General features: G+C 35.5%; 1 protein-coding gene across 1 annotated transcript in view; it reads left to right on the top strand.

Annotated features, from left to right (window-relative positions):
- LOC122801346 (mucin-5AC-like) overlaps positions 1-26,369 on the top strand; it is a 150,970-nt gene that overhangs the window by 79,726 nt on the left and 44,875 nt on the right. Inside the window, exons 46-48 of the mRNA XM_044070885.1 lie at positions 3,577-3,636; positions 4,340-4,411; positions 21,447-21,536. Coding sequence (XP_043926820.1) covers positions 3,577-3,636; positions 4,340-4,411; positions 21,447-21,536 — 222 coding nt within the window. The remainder of the gene's footprint in view (positions 1-3,576; positions 3,637-4,339; positions 4,412-21,446; positions 21,537-26,369) is intronic.

The raw sequence follows: 26,369 nt of genomic DNA, 5'->3' as shown, positions 1-26,369 counted from the left end.
TTTTGTGAGGTTTTCTCAAATGTCTACTGGATATATCTGTACAACAGCTAGAAACATTATTTTACATTATGGACTGTACTATTTTATAGCACTAATGCTTTACACTAAAAATATATAACTGTATACAATGTTACCTCTTCCATGGCTTACTTCACAATGAGTAAGGTTTAACATCAAATTCCTAATTCCTTGTGAAATCTGTAAATATTTCAGAGCATCTCACAAATAATAACTTTATACATTTTTCATACTTTGATCATTTGATTCAGAAACACAATAAATGAATAACATCACAGTTCCACATTTTCATTTTTAGAAATAACATCAGCAGAAACTACTATTGCCTCCATTGAAGAAACAACTATTGAAAGAACATCTACTACTACCACTTCAAGACCACATTTTGTCATTTATATCAATTTGCATCTTCATTTCATCACATAAAAACATGCCATTTTAAATCCAAGCACTCAGGGTCTGCTTTAACAACTTACAGATATACTGATAACATGCACCATTTCCAGCAACACACCACTGATGTTTAACCATTTGTTCCAAGTCATTGAAAAGTAATCTCAGAAATCTGACAGAATTTAATTAAATTCCAGTAATTAATTATTGTGTTTGAAATAACTGGACTCCAGACAGTAACCCTCATGTTACTTTCAATCTGTGCAAGCAATATTCAGACCCAGGTGGGAATATAATATGTCACAAATATGTAAGCAATATTCAAAACCAATTGGGAACACAAATATGTCACAAGTATTTTTAGTAATATTGGACAAAATGAATTACTGTTGTATTCCAACAGAAAAATACTATCATAAACATACAATACACATACAAAATTATATTTATAACATCTGTTCTAAAATGTTCTTCTCAAGAAAGAGGATATAATAACATTCTCAGAATGCCACACAACACAGAAAAAAAGCAACACACTGAAGTCATATTGTCTACTGATAAGCAAAATAAGACCGAAAATAAATGCCTGCAACATTACAAATTGCAATAGCCACAGTAAATATTCACATGTTTCTAGAGGCTTCCCACACTACTTTATTTGCCATATATAGTGAGATAAAATGTTTCCAAATCTGTTTTTCTAAAACTACAAAAGTTATGATAGCACAATTAAACTGGTATTTTTCTGAGACAGCAACATTTGCATAAGAAGAATTCCCTCCTGGAACCTATGACTTAAACAAATTTTCATAGAGGTATACAAAATAAGTACATTCTCTCTGAACTGACATCTACAGAAAGTAGACAAAGTTGAAAAGCAAGCAATGATTTAGTAAAGACAACATTTATTGCCTACAATTTGCAAAATCTGAATGTTAATGTTTAAAGTCTTATTTAATATTCTGGAAAGTTTAAGCCTCAGCTCAAGCTCCACTGAGCCAAGGTCGTCTCTTCCAGGAATCTTTCAGTGATCCTTTTAGCACTGGAAGAGAACAGCTAAAAAGCTTAAGGATATTTTATAGGCATGGGTTCAGATTAAAATGATTACTTGGATTAAGATCATACCACATTTCCTTAATCAAGGACAAACGAAATGTCTAAAGACAATTTGCAACAGAAATACAGGGACAAAACAACATGGTCCAGTCTGATAAGTATTCAGACCAACTTCCTGAATTTCTGCAATGCTTATACTGTCCACATATTAATAAATCTGATGCTTTAGACATGAAAATCTTAATTATTAATGTAAAAATTCAACACTTGTGATCATAAATCAAGATTCATTCTTAATCAGGTATCAACATTGCTTGAAGCAAAGGATATTGAAAGGAAAACAACAACCCCGTTAATCATGGTATTCCTAAGTAAAACACTACAAGTTCTGCACTCACACACAATGTTCTTTATATACTTCTTAGAAATGTAAAATAATTAACCTCAGCTGCTTGCTCATTTTTTTAGATATGAAATGATTATTGAGTAATGGTAACAATCTGTAATTATAATGCCAATGAAGTTAATGGCCTCAAATGACATAACGTTCACAATTACTTGCTTTGACAGTTGACCGCAAAAGTTTCTTTCAAAGTATTTGTCTAATAGAGTACTCTTACATGAGTCAAAGTAGAGATTTTTTAAGTGGAGTATAATAACTCCTTAATTGCTTTTTCCTTAGCTGCAACTTCTATAAAAATTACTTTGGCCACTACTCCTAAAACAACTGTTCCTTCAACAGGTATGGGCAATTAGAACAGAAAAAGTTGATATGCATCACTAAGTTTGGGCTCATGAAATATGTATCTTTTTATAGTAATTGCAAGTAATAATTTTTAAAGATCAAGCCTATGCTTGAATTTATGAAAAGAAATGTTGCCTCTGATATTTAAAAAGATGGATGTCATATATTCACATAACTACTTCAAACTAACTGATGTTAAAACTAAAGGTTAGTCAACCATTCCAGGTCTATATTACATGATCAAAACCTTAGGTTATCAAACACCTAAAGGTTGATCACAAAATATCGAACCCTTAAGATCAAAAATGCTTCACCCCCACACCCCCCTAACTAAATATAGCAACTTTGAGATTGCTCTACAGCGGAGAAAGAACAAAATTCATGTAATGGCCAAACAACTCATTTCCCTTTGTTGAAATGGACGGTCGCAATTTAAAGACTTCAACATTTTGTGATCGACCTTTAGGTGTTCGATAACCTAAGGTTTCAATCACGTAATTTGAAAGCAACCATTCCACAATGCTCTTTAAATAGTGTTGCGGTTATTACAGAGGAATAAGGTTATGAGCTGTTATTGAACTGCTTCCTTTTGCCCAGGATATAATTTTTTCACCATCTACTTACCTATTGTATGATGTTAAGCAAGTGCTATAACCAAAGAGTACTCTGATGAAAAAGAGACATTTTGTTAGGTTTGTCAGTTGTCTTCTGCGTATGCCTGGAAAATTGCTACAAACATTTTTCAAGTTACGACCTCTTTTATTTTTAGCACCAATATTTTACAATTAAATGAGATAACTGTGAATAATTTTACTTCTAGTCTGGCTTAGTTGAAAATGAGTACGATTTGACAAACACTAATTCCTTGTCAAATGTGTAAATTGTTCAGAGCATGTCACATATAACTTTATGATTTTTTCAGACTTAGATCATTTAATGCAGAAATACAATAAATGAATAGGTTAGAGTTCTACGTTTTTATTTTTAGAAATAACACCATAAACTACTATCACATCCACCCAAGAGACAACTATTAAAACAATATCTACTACAACAGGTAGAAGACTTTGCATTTTTCTGTCATATATGGCAATCTGTACCTTCACTCTGTGACATCACTGCATTCCATTATATATCCAAGCACCCAGGATTTGCATTACCAACTTATATATTGATAACATACCTACATTGCAGCAAAATACCTGTAATATTTGACAATGTCTTTCATGGCACTAAACAATAATCTTAAATCAATTAGTTTAGTTAAATTTGTATATTTAATTATTGTCTTTGAAACAAATGGAAAGAGTCATGTCAGCTTCAATTTATTTAAACAATTTTCAAAACTGATTTTGTTTTCTTAGATGCAACTTCTATAGAAACTACTTTGGCCTCTACTCTTGAGACAACTGCTCCTTCAACAGGTATGTTTATTTACAACACTATTTTTTAAATGCATCACTAAGTTCTAAAAGGGCTCATGAAATCTAGATGTTTTTGAAATTATTTCAGCTAATACATTTTAAAGATTAATCAATTCCATGAATTATGAAAACAAATCCTGCCTTTCATTTTTGAAAGAGATGGGTATCATTACAAACCAATTCAACTCAGTTGATGGAAAAACTGAATGCTAGTCAAACATTTCACAATACTCTTTAATACATCTGGTAGTTATTGAAGATGATTAAGTTTCTGGGCTGTTTGTGAAGTGCTTCCTTTTGCACAGGATTTAATTTCATGACATATACTTCCCTACTGTATGAGGCTAAATGAGTGAATCAACCAGACTGCACTCTGAAGAAAAAGTGACATTTTCTGAGGTTTGTCAGTTGTCTGTTAGATATGTCTGGACAACTGCTACAAATATTATTTTAGGTTATGGACGCTTCTATTTTATAGCACCCAGGCTATGCACTAAAAAGGGATAACTATGTACAAAGTTACCTCTTCCCTTGGCTTACTTCACATTGAGTAAGGATTAACATTACAATGCTAATTCCTTTACAAACGCATAAATGGAGCGTCTCACATATGATAAATTTATGAGTTTTTCATACTTTTTTTCATACTTTTATCATTTGATACAGAAATAAAGTAATCACAGTGCAACCTTTTCATTTATAGAAATAACATCAGCAGAAACTACTACTGCATTCACTCAAGAAACAACTATTGAAACAACATCTATTACAACAGGTACAATACTTTGCATTTTACTGTCATTTATGGCAATTTCTGTGTTCACTTTTTAACACAAAAACATTCCAATTTACATCCAAGCATTTAGGATGTGCTTTAACAACTTACAGCTATACTAAAAAATGCACCATTTCTAGCAACATTCCTGTGACATTTAACAATGTGTTCTGAGAAGGTAAACAATAATCTTAAAACTGACACAATTTGGTTAAATTCCAATATTTACTTATTATGTTTGAAATATATGGACTCACTGCAGCAGGTTTCATGTCAGTCTCAATCTATGCAACAGATACTCAAACCTATAGTACATATACTATGTCACAAATATTTCCTTTAGTAATATTGGGCAACATGAAATACTGTTATTCCAGCACTGAAACACTACCATCAAGCACATAACACACATACAATATTGTATTTACACCTTTGTTTTTTTAAATATCTTTCTCATGAAAGTAAACAGAACTGGAATCACAGAATGGCAAAAAACTCAGAAACAAAGGAACAAACTAAAGTTACTTTCACTACTGACAAGCCAAAATGAACAATGAAAACATTGACTGCAATAATCTCAACTGTATTAGCCAAAGCAAATGTGCAAATGTTTTCTGAAGGTCCAACACTACTTTGCTTCTTATATACAATGAGGTGAAAAGTTTCTAAATCTGTTTTTCAAAAACTACAAAAATATAACAGCATACTTTCTAAGACAGAAACACTTGTCTAAGAATGAGTGCCTCTTGGAAGCTATGAATTAAACAAACATCTACAGAAAGTATGCAAAATATAAAAAGCAAACGATTCATTAAAGACAACCTTTATATCATAATTTATTTTATCATGGACAAATGAAATTTCAAAAGACAATTTGCAGCAGAAATAAGGGGAAACAGAGCATGCTCCTGGCTGATGAATAGTCCCAGCTTCATGAATTTTTATAATAATTGTACTGTCCATATATTTAAAACACAAACTGGAGCAAGGACTGTTGTGGGTCAGCAAGTTTAAAATCCCATGAAAAATGCACAAACATGTTGTAAATTAAGTAAATCCAGATATAAAATTACCTTTTATTAAAGAAACATTCAAATAAAATATGTTTTTGTCTTATAACTTAATGAAACTTCATCAGACAAACCAAACAGACATGAATAAAGTTTAAATTTGTAACAGAAGACACACCTCTAGCCAGTAAATAGTGCAATACAAAAAATAATGCATACTTCATGAGTTCAATATTCTTGGGGATTTAAAATGTGTTAAAATTAGTGCAGTAGCCAGGAATCAAACCCAGGCCAGCTGACTGAAAGGCATCTGTACTCACCACTACATACATAAACAGCACTGAACATGACAGATCAAATAAATGATACATAAATTTCACATCAAAAACTTTTAAAACACTGTGAATCATATAATAAATAATAATATAATAGATAAACATTTCAAATGTATAAATACAGTTAAATATTTAAAATGTTAAAACTACCTTTCATGTGCTTTTAGTCTTAAAATGCTAGTTATAGAAAGGTGGCTATTCAAACCTGGCCAGTAATTAGCCCTTAGGCATAACTGCCAGTCTAATTCCATTCTCTCCAAAATGATAGTCCGTGGTCCACCCCTTGCTCCTGTCTTCACAACATCCAGTACAAAAAAAATTAAAATAATGCTCTTTATACTCCAGACAGTGCTTTGCTAAAGTGTTAGTTTCATCTTTTAATCTTATAGCTCTCAAATGTTCATAAATATGTTTTGTTTAACTTCCTCTCCATCTTACCTATATAGAAGCAGACACATGCACTGCACAGGGTGCAGTACACTACTTTTTCAGAGGTACAATAAAATTTGATTTTTGGTTTGAATTTAAAACCATTAACCAAAACATCCTCAATTTCAAGAATGAAAGGACAATAATTACAACACCCAGACATTTTCATGAATCCCGTGGAATTAAAGTATGGTGTCCTTTTTAGTATGTCCTTCAGATTCATTCCCCTCCTAACCAGTCTTTGACCCATTACATCTCTTATCTCTTTATCCTGCTGCAGTATCTGCCAGTGTTTTTTTTTTTTTTTTTTTTTTTTTGCAAGATGTATTTTACTTGTTTAGTGTTTGTGCCAAAAGTAGTTATAAATGAGCATGTGAAATTATTACTTGCCTGCATATTGTGTTCTAAGGTAGTAGGCAATGTGTATGCATTCACCCGACCATTTGCATCGATTGTTCCATTTACCCTGTTTTCATATTTGATCTTTCCTCTAAACAGGGGTTTAAAATAACCTCCCACTCTCTTTTATTTACAACTTCCAACATAATGTCATATATGAAGTTATATGGGTAACTGTGCTTCTGAAACATATATTTTAAGGTCTCACACTCCTCTAAAAATAATTCAAATGTAGAGACCATCCTAGCTGCCCTTATAAATTGATTTTTAACAACAGCTTTCTTAGGATGTAATGAGTGAGCACTGAAAAAATGTAAGTAGCTGTTTGAATAAATGTCCTTTTGAAAAATTTTTGTTACAAAACTACCCTTTACAAAATCCTTAGGTGAATGCTTAGAAAAGAAATTTCATGCTCATTCACACAGGAAAAACATTTTAAAAACTCTGTAGTTCTATTTTAATAGTCTAAAAAGTTCACAATTAAAAATTTGGGGTCTCTCCATAAAACAAACAAATCATCTAAAAATCTAGTATAAAACTGGCAGTATGGCAGTATTGAAAGAATTATTAAACAATAATATATGACTTCTCCCACTGCAGCATGACAATATTAGCATAAACACCACCACAAGCTGACCCCATGGACACCCCTTCTTTGTACAAATAATACTCCTTCTCAAATGCAATAAAATTATTCTTCCAATGACAAACACAGGCCAAGTGAAATAGTAGAAAAATGTTTTTATTAAAAAAGCAAACCGTGCAAATCTCTAGTGCCTCAGCTATACAAGCCTTTACAGAGTATAACATATTCCCTTCCCCATATGCTTATTATACATTCCAATTCCTTTCAATTACCCAATGAATGAACTGTATATGAAAAAGACTTTTCGTGAAAACCAGCAAGGGGGCCACAAATGAGGCTGGAATGGACAAGATGCCAGTAGGGAAATGTACATATAATTCCTGGACATTTGAAAGCGGTAAATGGAATTAATAAAAAAGTAGCAGAGACTCATACTGAGAAATTAGACTATGTAGTAAATTTGTCTGGCTATGTTTTATCAGAAACAGACATAAGCATTTTAAATAAAGGTTTTAAATTTGTACCAACTACTTTACCTAGGTTGTATCAAGTAAAAACTGAAATTTTTAAACTTGTTCGAAAGTTACATTTATTAGATTATTTCAAAGGCAATTATATGTATATGGAGCAATGTAGTAATGCTGAATCTATTAGTAATAATGACAGTTTCTTCTCATGTAATTCAGGGGAACATGTGGATGCATACTGTAAATTAAACACACAGGGAATTATAGTTAAAAGTAATTTTATGCCACCTTTCAGAAATGAAACCATTCAACAATTTGGTTTGTTATTGAATTATAGTGCAGAAAAAGAATACTATACATTTTTTTTCAAAATAGAAAAGCAATTCAATATAATTTAAGTAAATGTGAATGGAACAGTCTGAATGAGCTTAGTCGGAAGAGAGAGCTGGTGTTTAAGCCAGCAGACAAAGGGGGAAAATTGGTCATTTTACATTACACACAATATTTAGAAATGTGCTATTTGCATCTTAATGAACAGATTTTTGAAAAAGTGGAAATATGATTATCATAGGGCTGAAATAGAGTATAAAGAATTGCTTAAAGGATACAGACTACATTATTTTTCATATGAAGATGTGCAATGCAAGCTGAAAGGTAGAAGTAATGCAATGGCACAGTTTATTTGTGTCCTTAAAATTCATAAAAATTTGTATAATCCACCGGGCCACATCATAGTATCTGCTTGCGTGTATTTCACACACAATTTGACTTGTTTTTTTACATCAGTATTTATTACCAGTAGCAAAAAAATACCATCATACATTAGAGATGTCTTTGAGTTCTTGTTAAAAGTAAAGGATGTAATTTGGGAAGAAGACATGTATTTCATGGTGGTGGATGTAATAAGCCTGTATACTAATATAAAACATTGTTTTGGAGTGGAAGCTTTAAAATTTTATTTAGGAGATACTTCAGTGACACAATATGTATTGGATTTGGTATTATTTTGTTTAGAAAATAACATTTTTGAGTTCAATGGTAGTTTGTATAGACAGTTACAGGGCACAACCATGGGGGCAGCATTTGTATTCTAATATTTTTTGACAGGGTGTATGTATGTATATATATATATATATATATATATATATATATATATATATACATATATATATATATATATACACATACAAGAATGAATACTATGCAAAATATGTAGTGAAATATCATTTCATAGATGACCTGATCCTTATCTGTAAAGGGGCAGAGAAGTTTGTATGACAATAGCTTTGGCATTAGTTTTGATGGCTTGCAAGTTGGAAAAAAGTTAATTATTTGTATATTACTGTTGAGGAAATGCCCGATGGAAGTTTAAAGACTGGGATATTTAGGAAATTTGAACCATCAGACATGACAAAGCATGGACAAAGCTGCCACCCACACACTATAAAATCTATTCCATATGGTGAATTTTTAAGAGTTAAAGGGCTGTGTAATAATCAGGAAGAGTTTAAACAAGAAATAAATAAGACATTTAAAAAGTTCAGTGAAAGGGGATATGATGAAAAATTAGTGAGAGAAGGAATGGAAAAAATAAACAAGATTAATGATCTAGGTATTAATAAGAATAGAAGGGGTAGTGCTACTATGTATTTATGCAATTAGGAATATGAGAAAGAATGCATCTATTTAGTTTCCACATATACTATTTTTACTGAGAAATTGATAAAGCTGATTAAATATTATTGGGCTTATGTGGAAAGAAATGCTATGCTTTGAAATGACAGGAAAATTAGTCTCTCCTATAAAAAGGTTACAAGTATTGGAGATTTCTTAGTGCATGGAAAATTTCAAACACCCCTAGTGGAGAGAAGTGAAAGTGTTAATTTAAAAGGAACATTCCCTTGTGGAAGAAGTGGGGTATGTGATTTTGTGGTTAGAAGCTTTCCTTATATCAATGGTAGAAAGTTTCAGGAAAAAGGCTTGCACAATTGTGAAAGTCAGGGAATAATTTATGAATTTAAATGTCCATGTGGAAAGTATTATATAGGAGAAAGTAAGAGAAGTTTTTCTACAAGACTGAAAGAACACATAAGGGACATAAGAAAGAATAAACAAACTAGCTCAGTGGCAATACATTTTCATGAATTTCATGTGGGGACCCAGTTGGATTACAAGCAACTGTATTAGAAAACGTGCAACAAAATCCTTTTATGTTACAAGACATTAAGAATAAATTAAGAAGAAAGGAAACAATGTTTATTTTAAAGTCTGATACACTCTTTCCAAGAGGTTTGAATAAAGAGTGTAATTGGCAATGTTTATCGTAATTAGATGGTATTTTGATTGTCAGTTGGAATATTGTTTTATTGGGTAATTGAAAGGAATTGAAATGTATATAAGCATATGGGGAAGGGAATATGTTATGCTCTGTAAAGGCTTGTACAGCCGAGGCACTAGAGATTTGCATGGTATGTTTTTTTAATAAAAAAGTTTTTCTACTATTTCACTTGGCCTGTGTTTGTTGTTGGAAGATTTGGGTGTCTTGTGGAGTAGTTTGAGTAGTACAATAAAATTATTGCTTAAAACATTTTCTAAAAGGTGCTCAAGTAAATCAACCTTCTCTTGTAAAAAACATTTCTCGATCAAAAACTCATGGAAACATTGCATTAATCCTGTATTGTGTGGGATTACAGAATACAAATCCTTTACGTCTATTGTAATAAACACATATTCCTCACTAAATTCAATATCATTTAATTTTATTAGAAAATGCCACAAATCCTCACAAATTGTTGGTTCATTGGACACAATTTTATTCAATTTCACATCAATGTATTTAACCAAAGGGTATATGATAGACCCACTGGCATCCACAGTGGGGTGCAATGGAGGTTGCTGTATACTCTTGTGCAACTTCGGGATGCCAAACATGGTTGGGGTGAGCAGGTGGGTCACCAATAAATAATTATATTCCGTAATAGTGATACTGCTATCTATCCACAAAACTTCCAATATTCCCCTAATATGCCTGTATGCTACATTCAACTCGAGTGAGATGGATTTGTATGATTTAGTGGACAACATTTCTTTAATTTTGGATATATAATCCATACAATTCATTACCACTAAGCCACATCCTTTATCTGGTTTCATAAATTGAACAAATGTATTATTTCAAATCAAATCCATTAACTGCCTTTCATTCCTGGAAATATTAGAAACATTATAACTGTTCTCATTTCTCAAGTCAAGCTCACGCATCTTATAAAACAACTCTAATGTAGCATGGTTAGGGGGGTTAAAAGTACTGGATATATGCAGTGATCTTGTCACCATGTTAACATTCTGGGAAAGAATTTTTAAATTCAATTTTCTAATAAACAGTTTGAGGTCTATCAATAAATATACTATGTCATATTTTTGTGATGGTATAAAAGTTAGGCCTTTAGCAAAAAGATCACAACAAACTTCATCAATGTGAATGTCAGAAAAGTTGTATATTTTAAAATCACCTTCAATATTTAAACAAACTTGTACAGGTAGAAGGCTTACACTACTGTTCTTGACTTGTTGGATTTCTAATACCTGTTCTGGTGTCTCTGCCCTTGCCTCCCCCTCTGATTGTATCCCCCCTAATGTGGAATCCACCCCTTTGTGGATTCTGAGCAGCTGGGACAAACTGACTCTGTACCTTTGTCAGTTCTGAAGACAGTCTGAGCATCTTAGGGGAAGAGAATTCTCTTTGTCTAAAAAATCATCCTCATCTTCGATGTCAACACTTGCCTCTTCATTATTATCTGTAGCATAATTCTGAGATGGATTAAGCATTTGGACATTTTCTGAAACTAGCTGTCTGTTCTTAAATTGGTTTCCCCATTGTTGAGATATTGGGGGTAGGGGGTAGGCAGAGTTCCCATTGTAAGCTTTCTTATCCCTTGCTATTTTTTTTTATTTTTCTAGTATTAATAACAGACACCTTTTCACCAATGCTTCTAAAAATCCTTCCATATTCAAATTCTTTAAAAACATAATTTACAATAAGCCTATCCACCTGTGTCACCTGCTCAGTTAAAGTTTCAATAGTTAAACTGTTGTGCTTTATCATTAACGACATGTATTCAAACCCATGCTTATCAAATAGTTCAATACGTTCCTTATAGAAAGCTGATTCAGGTACTAAACCAGTAGGAAATCTCCAAGAAGATAAACCCTTAGGTACAACCTTTGAATTAATACATTCAGTAAAATAAAGATTATCTAACTGTAATTTTTTTAATTTTCATTAACAAATAGTCTAGTTCAAATCAATGATTTTGTATATTATTTCCTGAAACAGTCTGTGAAGACTCTAAACTCATAGTACACCTCAACAAGTCATTTAAAGTGAATGGTTTCCCATTCAGTCCATTCTGAACACAGTTACCAGCAATGTTCGTGTTACTGACCTGATTTGTTGAAAACTTAGCAAGTCTGTTAAACGTCTATGTAATTTGCCATTATTTTGTCCATTAACACCATTGTGCTAGTTAATACTCTTTACAAAACTCAAACTGCATCCAAGTACAATCCTCTAACTGTTAAAACCTCTATTGTTTGCCTCAGGAACAGGAAAAGAACCAGAACTCACATTAGAATGTATGATTGGTTGTAGGGGTGCACACTTTCAAGTCGATCCAGTCTCTGTGTACTTTGTTGAAGAACAGTGTAATATCACCAAATGAATGTTCAAATTCCTGAGAACAAACTTTGCAATGTCCCCACACCTTCCTCAGATGCCAGAAGTAAAACAGACAAAATCAATGGGCAACAGAACAAACCAAAAATAGCAAACTGGAGCAAGGACTGTTGTTGTACAGCAAGTTTAAAATCCCATGAAAAGTGTACAAAAACATTTGTAAATTAAGCAAATCCACATATTAATAAATCAGATGCCATATCGATGAAAGACTTAATTATGCATGGAAAAATTCAGCAAGTGTGATTGTACATCAAGATTCACTCCTATTCAGGTATGACAATTAGCTGAAGCAAAGGCTATTGAAAGGAAAACACTAACTCCTTTAATCACCGTATCCCTAAGTAAAACAGTACAAGTGCTGCATTCAAACACAATCCTCTTTATAATATATTTCTCAGCAATAAAAAATGTTTAACCTCAACTGATTAATCATGTCTTAACTATGAATGGTAACAATATGTAGTTACATGCTGATGAATAAAATGGACTCAACCTACATTTATGTATTTATTTATTTTACATTTGTTGACCGGGATAGTCCAACTGGATATATATCCATTTTCAGCAGTGGTCCGGGGAGAAAATCTCCAAGATAATAATACACATTGAACATTTAGTAAATGCTAGTTTCAAGCAGATTACAGTCATAAGCAATACCAGTATTTAGTACATGTAGTACTAACTTATTATAAAACACTTTACAAAACATAACATTATTTTCAAAGATATATATACATAACATTACATTCAGGTTTAAGACACATTGAGCAGCAGTTATACAATTGACCTTTCTTGAAATTGTGTGGTGGAAAAAAGTTAGAAGTAGTTGAAGGTAAGGCACCGAAGTAATAGAGAGGTCACTATTTGGGGTTAGTGCAAGGACATAACCAATGTGTTTTGAAGTATTTCTTGAGTTTGGTTTTGAATCAAGTTAGTGAGGGTTCTAGGGTCAAGTCTGCTGGGAGTCTCTTCCATGTTTTTCCAATAGAGTTGGCAAACAGAGAGTCCCCAGCTGAATACTTGAATTTGTATGTTTGAACTAGGAGTCTAGAGGATGATTGCAGTGGCCAGGTGCTGGTGTAGGGGCTGATAATATTTTTTAGTGCAGATGTATTTTCTAGTTGGTAAAGGACTTTATGTGCCACTATTAGCTGGTTGAACGTCAGTAGGCTAGGCACTTCAAGCCATCCTAGATGATTTAGGTTGTGACATTGGTGTGTCCGGTAGGCAGTGCCAGTAGCAAATCTGGCAATGTGGTTATAGCAGGATGACAGTTTATTAAGATCTGTTTTGTTTAAGTTGGAGAATAGAGGTGAGGTGTAGAGAAGAGTTGATAGTAGATGGGAATGGGCAATTGCAGTTCTAACAAGTGGGGTAAGGAAAGGTTTTATTCTGTAAAGAGAGCCAAGTTTTTTATTAATGGTTTTAATAGTTTGATTGATACATGCATCAAACTTCAGGTTGTTATCAACTATTACACCCAGTTGTTTAGTTTGTGCTTCTGGGGAGATGATAGTGCCATTGTTAGTGGTTATGCTGAAGGATGGCAGGGGGAATCCTGCATGTGGGGGAGAAGAGGAGCAGCTTAATTTTGTAGGAGTTTAGGATTAGATGTTGATTGAAGAGCCATTTTTCCCACTGTACTAAAGGTATTTTTGGGTTAATGTGAAAAGAGCAGCTGGTGAGGTGTCAGAACAAATCAAAGTAGAGTCATCCAAATAAAGATGGAGAAAAGAAGGGGTCCTGGTATCAAGTCCTGGGGGATTCTTAATGTGATGGGTAGGCGAGATGATAGCATGTCCTGCCATAGGACTGCCTGTTGCATGCCCTGCAGGTAGGATGTAAACCATTGGAGTGCATGGTTGTTTAAGAAGAAGGCCTTCAAGGTATTTATAAGCATTTTGTGGTAAACCATACCAAAAGCCTTGGATAGATCTAGAAATAGTGCTGAGGACAGTTTGTTATTATTGTGGATGTGGTTAATGATGTTAGAAAAAGAGAGGAGGGCAGAAATAGTACTGTGGAGTGGCTTAAAGCCATGCTGAAAGTTGGACAATAGCTTGTTCTGCATGAGGTAGTGCATGAGCTGTATGTGTACACTCTTCTCCATAATTTTAGCTAGAGGTGACAGAATAGCTATGGGTCTAATGTTTAACAGTTCAGTGGAACTGCCTCCTTTATGGAGAGGTATGACATGGTAGATTTTCCATATAATGGGTACAGCAGCTTCAGATATAGCTCTGTTGATCAAGATTGAGATGGATTATGCTATGGTGTCAGCAGCCTTTTGCAGATAGTCTGCTGGGAGGAGGTTGACAGCCAGGGTGGTGGTTCTTAGTTTCTTAGTTAGGGCATGAATAAGTTGAGTAGGAACAGGTTGGAAGGTGAAGTATGTTTGGGTACTGGGTGTGGCTGCATTAGAATTAGAGCCATTGGGAGAGAGTTGGCTGGCTAGAGATCAGTCTCTGTGAAGAAGCTGTTAAAGTTATTAGCAATGCCTACTGGGGATTTTTGTTGGGAAGCTGAGGGGGGTGGAGTGGCAGTTTGGCTTGGGTGGAGTAGTTTGTTTATTCCTGCCCAGAACTTTTGAGGTTTGTTTTGGTGTTTTTGCAGTAGATAGTAGTAGCAGTTCTTTTTGTCTAAGATTATGGATTTTTGGTGTCATTCCTTAGCTGTCTGAATCTCTGAATCTTAGTTGATCAAGTAGGGCTTTTGTTTTTCGGTAGGTGGCCCATGCTTTGTTTCTGAGTGAAATTTTGGTATTGGTATCTTTAGAAAGCCACCTTACAATATTAACTTTAGTTCTAATAGAGTGGCTGGGAGCATGGGAGTTAAGAATAGCAAGGAATTTGGTGTTAAAGTATGCTACTGCTTCATCTAGGGGAAAACTTTTTAGTACTGACCAGTTGCATGCCTTAAGTTCACTTTGAAACTTGGTGAGAATAAAATTATTGTTGTTTCTTAATGTTCTTTAGGTGGGTTGGTAGGAGCAGTCTACTTTGAGCTTGATTACATAGGTGAGACAGCGGCCACTTAGTTCATCAAGCAAAGTGCCTGATTTATAGGATTGAGGATGGGCATTGATGAGTATCCAGTCTAGGGTACTTTCCTTGTTATTGGGTTTTCCTGTCCTGGTGGGTGAGGTTATGATTTGATTAAATCCATAGAGGTGTATGTGGGTTGTGGGGGTTTCACAAGAGTAAGTGTTCCAGTCAATGTTGAAATCCCCAAGAACAATTGTTTCTTGGGGGTAGTTATTGGATAACTAATATAAGAAGTCTTCTAAAGTTTCTATCTTTCTCCCTGGGGGAACGTTGACACAGATAAAGTTTATATTTTTGTTTTTATTCATTTGTAGTTTTGAGATAAGAATCTCAGCATTATTGAACTGGGGGGGTTGTTAGGTGTCTATGCTGACAGATAGGGTAGCCTTGTAAAGTATGGCTACCCCACAACCCTTTCTGCTGGTATGGTCTAGTCAAAACATATTGTACCCTGGTGGCAGAATCTCATGGTCCTTGGTGGCAGGCTTTAGCCATGTTTCTGTTAGGCATAATATATCTGGGGAATGAACAGCTAAGAGCGCATGCAGGTGCTGAGTTTTGTTATTTATGCTCCTAATGTTTAGATGGCAGGCCAGCAGTGAATTAGGAGGTCTATTTGTTGGAGCTATGTTGGTAAGGGATATAGTAGGGGGATTAGGGTCAACAGGTTGAGATGGACCAAGGTTTGGGTGGATGTCACCATCAATTGTGAGGTTGTAGTGTATCCTGAGTATAAGTTTTAGGATTTTGAATAAAGTTTCACATAAACACATAGTGTCACATAAGGGTCACAATGACTTGTGTTAACAGATGACCCTAAAAGTTTATTTTCCACTATTTGTCTTATAGAGTACTTTTTACATGAGTATGATAACTCCTTCATTATTATTCTCCTAGAAGTAACTTCTGAAACCACCTTGTCCTCCACTCCTGAGACAATTGTTGAAACAACTCTTCCATCAACATGTATGTGCATTCACAAAAAAAATTGTTATATGCATAATTAAGCTCTAAAAGGGCACATGAAATTTATGTGTTTTTGATATGATTGCAGCTTTTTGAAGATTAATCATATACTTGAATTATGGAAACAAATATTGCCTTTAATATTTGAAAAAGATGGATGTTTATTCACAGAACTAATTGAACTTAATTGGGGTTAAAATGGAAAATTAGTCAAAAAAAATATTTCGATAGCATGGTAGGTATTGCACAGTTCTAGGGTTATGAGCTGTTGCTGATCTGGTCCTTTTTGCACAGGATTTAATTTATCAGCATCTACTTTCCTACTGTATGATGCAAATCAAGTGATATAACCAGAGAGTACTTTGATGAAAAAGTAACATTTTGTTAGGTTTGTGAATTGCCTATTGGATATCCCTGTATAACTGCTACAAACATTTTTCAGGTTATGCCCTCTTCCATTTTATATCACCAATGGTTTACACTAAAAAGGGATAACTATGAACAATGTTACCTCTTCCCTGGCTGAGTTCACAATGAGTAAGGTTTAACATCAAAATGTTAATTCTTTGTCAAAGGTGTAAATTGTTCAGAGTATTTCACATATGATAACTTTATGAGTTTTTCCTACTTTGATCATTTGATGCAGAAATGCAATAAGTGAATAGATGATCACAGTTCGACATTTTCATTTTTAGAAATAACATTAGCAGAATCTACCATTGCTTCTATTCATGAAACAACTGAGGAAACAACACCTAATACAACTCGTATAAGACTGCATTTTTCTGTCATATATGACAATTTGCATCTTCACTCGATAACATAACACCATTCCATTTTACATTGAAGTACTTAGGATGTGCACTAACATCTTACATATTAATAACTTACCTGCATTCCAGCAACATGCCTGTGACACTTAATAATGCCTTCCATGGCACTTCACAATAATCTTAAAACTCTGACACAATTTAAATTCCTAAATTTAATTATTTTCTTAAAAACAAATGGACTCATAGCAGTTAAGTTTCATATCAGTTTCAATCTATTCCAACAATAGTCCAGACCAATAGGAAATATAATATATCACAAATACTTCTTTTAGCAGTACTTGCCAGCTTGAAATATTATTGTTATTCCAATACTAAAATGCTCCAATCAAAAACACAAGACACGTGCAGTATTGTTTTTTTACACCTTTGGTTCTTAAATGTCCTTCTCATGAAACAGAACACAGTTGAATTCACAGAGTGCTAGAAAACATACACAATGGCAACAAACTATTTTATAATCTCTACTGCAAAGCTAAAGGAAAACATTGTTAAATGTCAAAGATATGTTGCTGGAATTGGTGTATGTTTTCATTACAGCTATAGGTCATTAACGCACATCCTAAGTGCTTAGATATAAATTGAAATCTTTTTATGTTATAGGATGAAGATGAAAATTGCCATAAATGACAGTAAAATACAAAATATTGTACCTGCTGTAATAATGTAGTTAAAATAGCTGTTTCTTGAGTGGATGCAGTAGTAGTTTCTGCTGATGTTATTTCTAAAAATGAAAATGTAGCACTGTGATAGTTTATTCACTTATTATGTTTCTGCATCAAATGATCAAAGTATGAAAAACTCATACATTTATTATATGTAAAGACTAGACAACAAACAAGGGTGGGCATAAACATAAAGGGTTGCAGCCATAAAAAGTTGCATTACATCTTTGGCCACCTAATCTGCTTCCCAAAAGGAAGAATTATTAAATTCCAGTAGGACATTAGACCATAACTGAAAGCAATTTTTAACTTGCCTGTTGATCTTGACCTTACCACGCTTTTTGACCATCCCATAGTATGTTAGCTAAAGAGAAAATTAAAGTCCTGCTCTGAACATTGACTTTACAAGAAAAATGAAGCAATAATCATACAAGTTCCATGACTTGACCAATTAACACTTTCTTTGCAGCTAGGAAATATTGTAATTAAGAAGATACAGTTTCTAAATTGTTCTTTGGCAAATGAAAGGAGGACATGGAAGAATATACCCCAATCTTTAAAACGTATATAGACTTAATGGAGCACCCAGCTTATTGCAAAGACCCATAAGTGACTGGAAACATTCACTAACTCCTGATGCTCCTTCCCAACAATACAAAAAACGAAATAGTGTACTCTATCCTGGACTGTGAACATTTGCTGCCAGCCCCATACTAATGCTGAACTGAAGTACTCAAAAGTGGTATAAACCACTGAGCAACCCATGGACATGGCTAGATCAAAACAGAGATCATCCTCAAAGAGCAAAATTCAGCTTCTATCTGAGCTTTGGCTAACCAATGGTATTTTAGTTTATGAATAACTCATATAGTATCATTCAGGATAGAGTACTGGACTTTGGCATCTTCTTTGTCAATACCTCATTAACTAAAGAGTCTTCAGGAAAGGTGAACTGATGCATTAACCTAAATTCTCCCTCTTTTTATTGAGTACCAGTGCAAGAGAAGAGATATTAAATGATTCAATGGGTGGAATCTGAAACTGTCCAATTATTTTACCTTTAGCAATCTCCTTTAGCAGAAAAAACTTAACTACTTTTTGCTTACCTTCACTAATTTCAAATTCACACCAGAAGATGAATTCATGTAAATATTAGACTTTATTGAAAAACCTGATCTAAAACCATCTAACAGCTCCATCACATCTGGCTTTTTAGAAAAATACTTCAGTAAAGCATGAAAAAACTTTCACATTTATGGGCATGTGATTCTGCACTAGCTTTCTTGAATCTTAGAAAGACATTGATTTTGTTAAAACCCAGAAGGGACAACTTGCTTTTTTCCACTGGTGTATCTATATTTGGACCAACACTGAGAAGTAGAATGCCTACCTCCACAAATGTAAATATGAAACCTACATGCTGGCCAAACACAATTTCCATCATTAGAAGCCTAGCATTAATCAACTGTAAGGCCTGTTAAATTCTGTGATTGGCTGAAACTGATTATAAGTTTATCAGTTATGACATTTAACCATGTCTGTGTGTGTCTCTTATCACATCTTAACTGCTTATCTGTGGCCTTGAACTTTCTAATGTTTTGGTTGCACTACAAACAAGAAAGCCCACCTTTGACAAAGCTGGCCTCCATAATAATGACAAAATAGCTTGATAAACAGGGAGCTTGATCTGACTCTTTCTCCAGAATTGCTGCTATGTATTATAAAAAAACTAAAATCCAATTATCCCATGATTTAACTTTGATGTTGCTGGACTTGTGCCTACCTACTATAATTAAAGCCTCAACTGAATTGTTTGATCTTATGGCATCCAAACCCATTATCCCCCATTCTCCATCCAAATCTACAAGATTATATAATTCAATGTAATATCCAAGCCAATTTTTACTGAGTAATATGTGATGTAATAGTCAAGCCTATGAGACCTATCAGTAAAGTATGCCTTGATAAAATCCTTTCACAAAGAATTGTGTTTGCCTGAACTATAACTCCATCATTTACTGTGCTTTCATTCAAAGGCAATAGTGGAAAGTGGAATTAACTGTTACAAGCATATTTTCAGTGTTTTTAATTTGACAAACTTTTTTATTAAAAGAGTTGAACTCCTATCCCCAACTAACTAGGGCAGTCTGTCTCTCCCTTCAGCATTAAATTCCTCTAAGAAAGAATACAATCACTCATCAGTTTGTTGCAATTGACCATCCCCTTCTCTTTGGAACTCCTTAGATACCTCAATACCTGCATAGTTGGTCACTAAAATTTATCTTGAAAAAGCTGCAGAACATGTCCTTCTTTGGTTTTTGTTTCTGCCTCTTTGATCCTGGGGCTTCTTCAGTTGCTTTTGACTAAATCAATGGGCCATTGCAGCTCTTATGATTCAGCTGTGATAGGTCGCCCAGACTTTTTTCCATTAGTATAACTCTACTTTTAAAACACTGTCTCGCTATGTTAAATGGGTTTAACATAGCGAGACAGTTTTAAAATAAGCAATGGAGATCTCTGTTGTTTATTTTAAAGCTGTCGCGTTATGCTAAACCCATTTAACATAGCGAGACAGGTTTTAAAAAAAAAAGCAACGGAGAAAGCAAGATCTCCGTTGCTTTTTTTACTGTTTCACTATGTTAAATGGGTTTAACATAGCAAGACAGTTTTAAAATAAGCAACGGACATCTCCGTTGCTTATTTTGAAACTGTCTCGCTATGTTAAACCCATTTAACATAGCGAAAACAGTAAAAAAAAAAGCAACGGAGATCTTGATTTCTCCGTTGCTTTTGCCCACAGCTCTGATGTACTGCACAGGCGCGCAGTACATCAGAACTGCCGCGGATGCCAGACATCTGCGGAAGGGCAGTAAACAGGCATTATACTATGCCATTATTTAAGAAAAGTAATAGTCTCTTTTCTTAAATAATGTCATGGTATAATAGCAATAACCCACTTCTGGGTGTGGGTAATGCTGTATTTACCCACGGTTGGCTTTGTTTGGTCCCTCGGGCTTCGCCCTCGGGACCAATCCACGCCAACCATGGGTAAATCCAGCATTACCCACACCCAGGCGTGGGTTATTGCTATAATAATAATAGAATGATTATTCTCTGTTTTTTGAAGTAGACACATCTGTTATTCTGTTTGGCAAGGTGAATATGACACACTAGCTGTGATTGTCAAATACAATGAAATGCAGAATTGTGATAACTCAAAAATTAACAAAAACATCAAAAACATTTAAGCATGCACAAGGATTAAACTTATTCACAATTGTTTCAGAAAATTTTCATTGCAAAGCACAATTGACTCACTTCAGAATGCAGCTTCGTCTCCTCTTACGTGTTGACACTTTTTTTCTAATAAACCAGTAATAACAGATAATATCATGTACCCAGTACTGGATTGCTACCATTCATAAGCATGAAATTGCCTTGTAGTTACAATTAAATACTTGCATCAGTCAGGCAGCCAATGTAATTATTCCACTGCTAGTCACTGAAGAATTTCTGTTAAAACTTTAGATCAATATTTTTGTTACTAAGGATTCTTTTTTTCTTAGATTCAACTACTTTTGTCACAAGTACTACAACATCTACAACACTTACAACTGCAGAATCAACCACAGAAAAAACAACAGTTCTGACTACAGGTTGCAAGTTTTAATATACTTATTGTTTTTTATTATGCTTATAATGATTTTTAAAACAGGATTCTTATTTCAAATTATTCCTGGAAAATGCCTGATAAAGTGTTATTTTCAGTTACAAAAATAAGCAGAAGTCATTTCAAAAGCTTAATGTCTGATGTTTGAAGATGCAGAACTGATCTTGGTTTCTATATAAACTCTATATACCCAATTCCATGACACATGGAGATGTATCATTGACTGTTAACCCAGGAATATTTGGTTCATACAGTGAGTTTGATTAATTAGGGAACTAGCCAGAGGACTGAAATGACCAACATAAACCTTCTCTATTTCCTTGGCAGAAGGGCATATGTATTCTTCAAAGGTTGGCCAACTTGTGATGGCGACCAGAGGAACTGGTTCCAGCACCTGTTTGTGTGTGTTGCTAAATGTCAACAGAAGGTGGGAAGATGCAAACACATAGACGTCAGATGCATGGAACTGCAGTGATCACATGGCCTGATTCCCCATATTAGCACTCTCTTCTCCATGTTTCCCATTTGCAATCCCTCTGTAAAAATATTTTGCCCTGGCTGATGTATGATATCCCCTTGTAGTCCATGCAAACAGAATATCAGTTCTGAAAGAGATTTAGAGTCAATGCCTGAGAAGAGGATCAAATTTTTTTTAAATAAAATCCCTGTATGCAATAGTGCATGTTTGCAAAGACATCCTCAAAATGATCACAGGATAAAAGAAAATACCTTAAATGTTTTGCAATTCAAAGCAACTATGTGCTAATGCAGTCCTTTTATGACTAGATTTATTCATACAAAGATACAATTTGCATAAAGAAGTTGTTTAATCTTAATATTTACCTTATACTTTTCTCATCATATACTAACATATTTACTAAACATTGTTAATTGCATTAGCTCCATAGGAAATACCCATATATGCTGGGGGGTCCTATCAGGTTCTAACTGCTGGAATCCAGAGGCATAGTTAGGGTAGGGCAAAGCGGCAGCCATCTTAGTTGCAAGATGTCAGGCGGTGTGACTAGCAGATGACTAGTGGGTTATAGCATAGTCTCAATCAAGGCTGAAGGGTTTCCATGCTCCATGTTATGTTTTTAGCAAGCAGCATCCTAAAGTCTACAAAGAAGAACCTTTTTTTGCTCCTCATCAGACTGGGGAACTATACTGTGCACAAAATAAGTTGCTATGGCTCTGCTGGCACACATAGGGTTAACAATGACTGGTGGGTTGTACAGGATTGCCATTTCTGTGAAACAGTTGAGCACATTTTATTCAGAGTATCTCTTTCCCAATATTGTACAATTGTTTAGCCATGGAGTTAGTACATAACTACATAAGTATAGGGGGAGGGGTTCTATCCTTTAAAAACACATATGCAGGTATGCAGATAAGTATTAGATGAACTGTGTTTTCTCTTAGTCATTTGTGATCAATCATTTTCTCAATAATCTTATCTTGATTGTTTACAGGGAAAGCTAAAAAAGGACTCTGAGAAGAAAAGCTCCAGTATCAATTTAACCTAAAGCAATAAACAAGACATTATACAGAGAACATACACATTTCCTCAAAATTTCAATGCAAATAATTAGTAATGATTGTGATGGGAGGCAGTACAGGAAAACATCAGAAAAAGTTGTAATAGAACTGTGTTGAAAATGGTTGCTGCATATGAAATATATAAACAAAGGTGATGAGCAATATAAAACTTATTTAAAAGAAATCAGATTAGGGGCCAGATTTCAAAAGACTTGCTCTCAGTGTAAGTGCTTTACTCTGGTGTATTACAACCCGAGTCATTTTGATTGAGACCAAGGGGGGAATTCAATAAAGCCTACAAAGAACAACTCTATATGTAGGCATAGTAGCAACAGCCCCAACATGGAACATGGCCACCGAGCGATTCAGTAAAGAAGACAGAGGGGCGTGCTTGAGTGTGTGGACATGGTAGTGTCCGTGGAATGCAAATCACCTCATAAGCTGGTGAAATCAATGCAAATGAGGTTGATTTGCAATACAATAAGCAAAAAGGCACCTGTGTAGGTGCTGTGTTGGTATAAAAAATGTACGTGGATAGAAACTGTGTACTGGACTGTAAAATTTAATCAGCAGCTGTAAACCCCCACCCCAAAAAAAACGGGTGGATGTGGCACTGTAGGCATAAAAATGGCCAAATACTATTGCCAGTGAGTCCAGAAAGCAATGCAAATCATGAAAAATTATTATTTTTTAATACATATAGTATGTTTGCACAGCATACAGCAATGCACAAACATGCCATTATGGCAAAAAAAAAAATTAAAAACTATAAAAAATGAAAATTATACATTTGCAAAAATATTACATTATAGTGTCCAGCTTGCAGAGACTTACAAAGGCAGATGTCAGTGGTTGTTACAGAGGCAGGCCCTGGTGTAGGTAAGTCTCCAAGGTATACTCAGTTAGCTGTATGTAAATGAGCTGGGGGTTACTGAATACCAAAAAGGGCTACAGTGTCCACAGATACAACCCATGGTAGGACTAGAACCACGTAGGTAGTAGTGCAACAGATAGCTGACATCAAAAGGGTGTGTGTCACGCTATGTGTAAACGGATTGGAGCTCAGCGGCACATGTTTGCGCTCAGCTAAGCTTAGCTAAGTGGGGGGGGTGTCTGATGCTGCTGAGCTGTGTTTAGTCCCACAGCACGTGTTTTAGCTGGTTTAAGAAATGTTGAGCATGTCCATGCTTGGGGGAGTGTCAAAACTGCTGAGCACTGTTTACACTAGTGCCACAGGTTTGTGCAGCATGCCTCACTGCTTAGCACTGAAAGAATTAGAAAAAAATTAGAAAAAAAAAGAAAATAGCCTGAGAAAGCCAATCAGGTAGAAATGACTGATGAGCCCTGCTCAACAGACACTGGCCCATTCAAACCCCCAATGCTATACCTATCAGGTGGAATGCAGCATAATGAGCCAATAATACAGGCTGCAGCTGCAGCACACCACTATAAAGTATGCATGCACCATGCAATCTGATTTTCCCATTGGAGTACACACTTGGGAATTCTAACTGACAAAATGCTAGGGGCTGCTGCTGCTCTGCTACATCTGTATGTCCTTGAGACAGAGGCCAGTGATGATGCTGATACTGACAATATGCCCAGACTGAGAAGGGGAAGAGTGTTCAGGCCCAGGGTAATCTTCCAGGGGCTACATGAGCTAGAGATTGTAGAACACTACAGGGTGCGCAGGGACATACTGCAAGAACTCAGTGAGCTCTGCTGCCCTCAACTCAGACCCAGATCCAAAAGATGGGAACCCATCCCAGTGGAAACAAAGATATGTGTAGCCCTTAGAATATTAGCTACAGGTACTTTTCAAAGACCGACTGGGGACCTAATGGGGGTCTCACAGGCATTTGCATCCAGGGTACTCCACCAATTTCTGGATGCCATGCAATCACATGCCAGTGAGCACATTTACTTACCCTGCACTCCTGAGTCGAGAGGGTCAGCAATATGCATCTCTTCCACCATGTAGCACACTACACTGAGGCACTGAGTGTCATAGAGTGCACTTGTGCACATCAAAGCACCACCCAGTGAAGAGGGTAAGGTCTATGTCAACCGCAAGGGGTATCATTCCATCAACTGCCAGGTCATGTGCAATGCTCAAGGCATTATCATTAATGTTTGTGCTGGCAGCCCTGGCAGCTATCATGACTCCCACATCTGGCATGCCTCACAGCTGTACCAGATGTTTGCCAGGGATGACATCCCATACGGCCATCTACTGGAGGATGCTGGATATACACTGGAATCATGGGTGATGACACCCATCAGAAATGCACACACACCTACTGAAGAGCACCATAATGAGGCACATGCACAAACTAGCAACATCATAGAGCATGTGTTTGGGTTGCTCAAGTCACGGTTCCACTGCCTCAGTATATCTGCTGGATCCCTACAGTACTCTCCAGCCACATGTGCACACATATTCACAGTATGTGCCATGCTAAACAATATGATCCTGCAGAAACAGCTGTGGCAGGAACATCACAAGGGACACACAAGCCCCCACCAGTGCCAAGGTCCCCACAGCCACAGGGGACTCGGAGGAGGAAACCTTTCAGCCTGTCCCGGTAGCCAGACGTAGGCATGCCCAGTATGCCCTGGCCTTGGCAATGACACAATGCATAGCACATGCACTGACAACCTAGGGTCCTAGGGACTGACACCTCACTCCAATTCCCATAGATAGTAAAAAGGATGCCAGCCACAACACACAACCTGTACCTTACCATGTATTGGGTGTATACTTCATGCATCAGACAGAGACAGTCCTGAAGCACTGTTATCTCAACTGCTGCAGGCACAAGGTAAGTCACTCTTCTGTACAACAAATGAATGGGGTAGTAGACTGTGGTAGCATATGTATGGACCTACCACATGTGTGCAAGGGAATAGAGTGGGCTACCAGGATAGCTGCCGACAACTGACAGTTATGTGGGACAACAGGAACTCTCTGCCAATACTGGCCAACCCATAATATGCAGTAGACCTCAAGCCAGAAAAACCCACTGCACTATGTCAGGGAATTACATACAGTGGGGTCACAGGACAGATGCTTGACTGTCAGTGCTAGAGTCCCCTACCCCCAACACACCTGTGTTCTCATACAACTTCAGTAACAGTATGTTTGCAAGGTAATAGCAGCACACCACACAATCCCTAGGCTGTCCCAATTAAACTGGTGACGTACCATTTCCCCAATATGCAGGGGTCAATGTGCTATGTATGTCTGTGGTTGATAGTGTCAGGATGTAAAGTGCACTGT

Source organism: Protopterus annectens, chromosome 4.part1 (genome assembly GCF_019279795.1).
Source record: "Protopterus annectens isolate FY-2018-M chromosome 4.part1, PAN1.0, whole genome shotgun sequence".
Classification (NCBI taxonomy): domain Eukaryota; kingdom Metazoa; phylum Chordata; order Ceratodontiformes; family Protopteridae; genus Protopterus; species Protopterus annectens.
The sequence above is the reverse complement of the archived record's forward strand: the minus strand, read 5'-3'. Positions and strand labels throughout refer to the sequence as shown.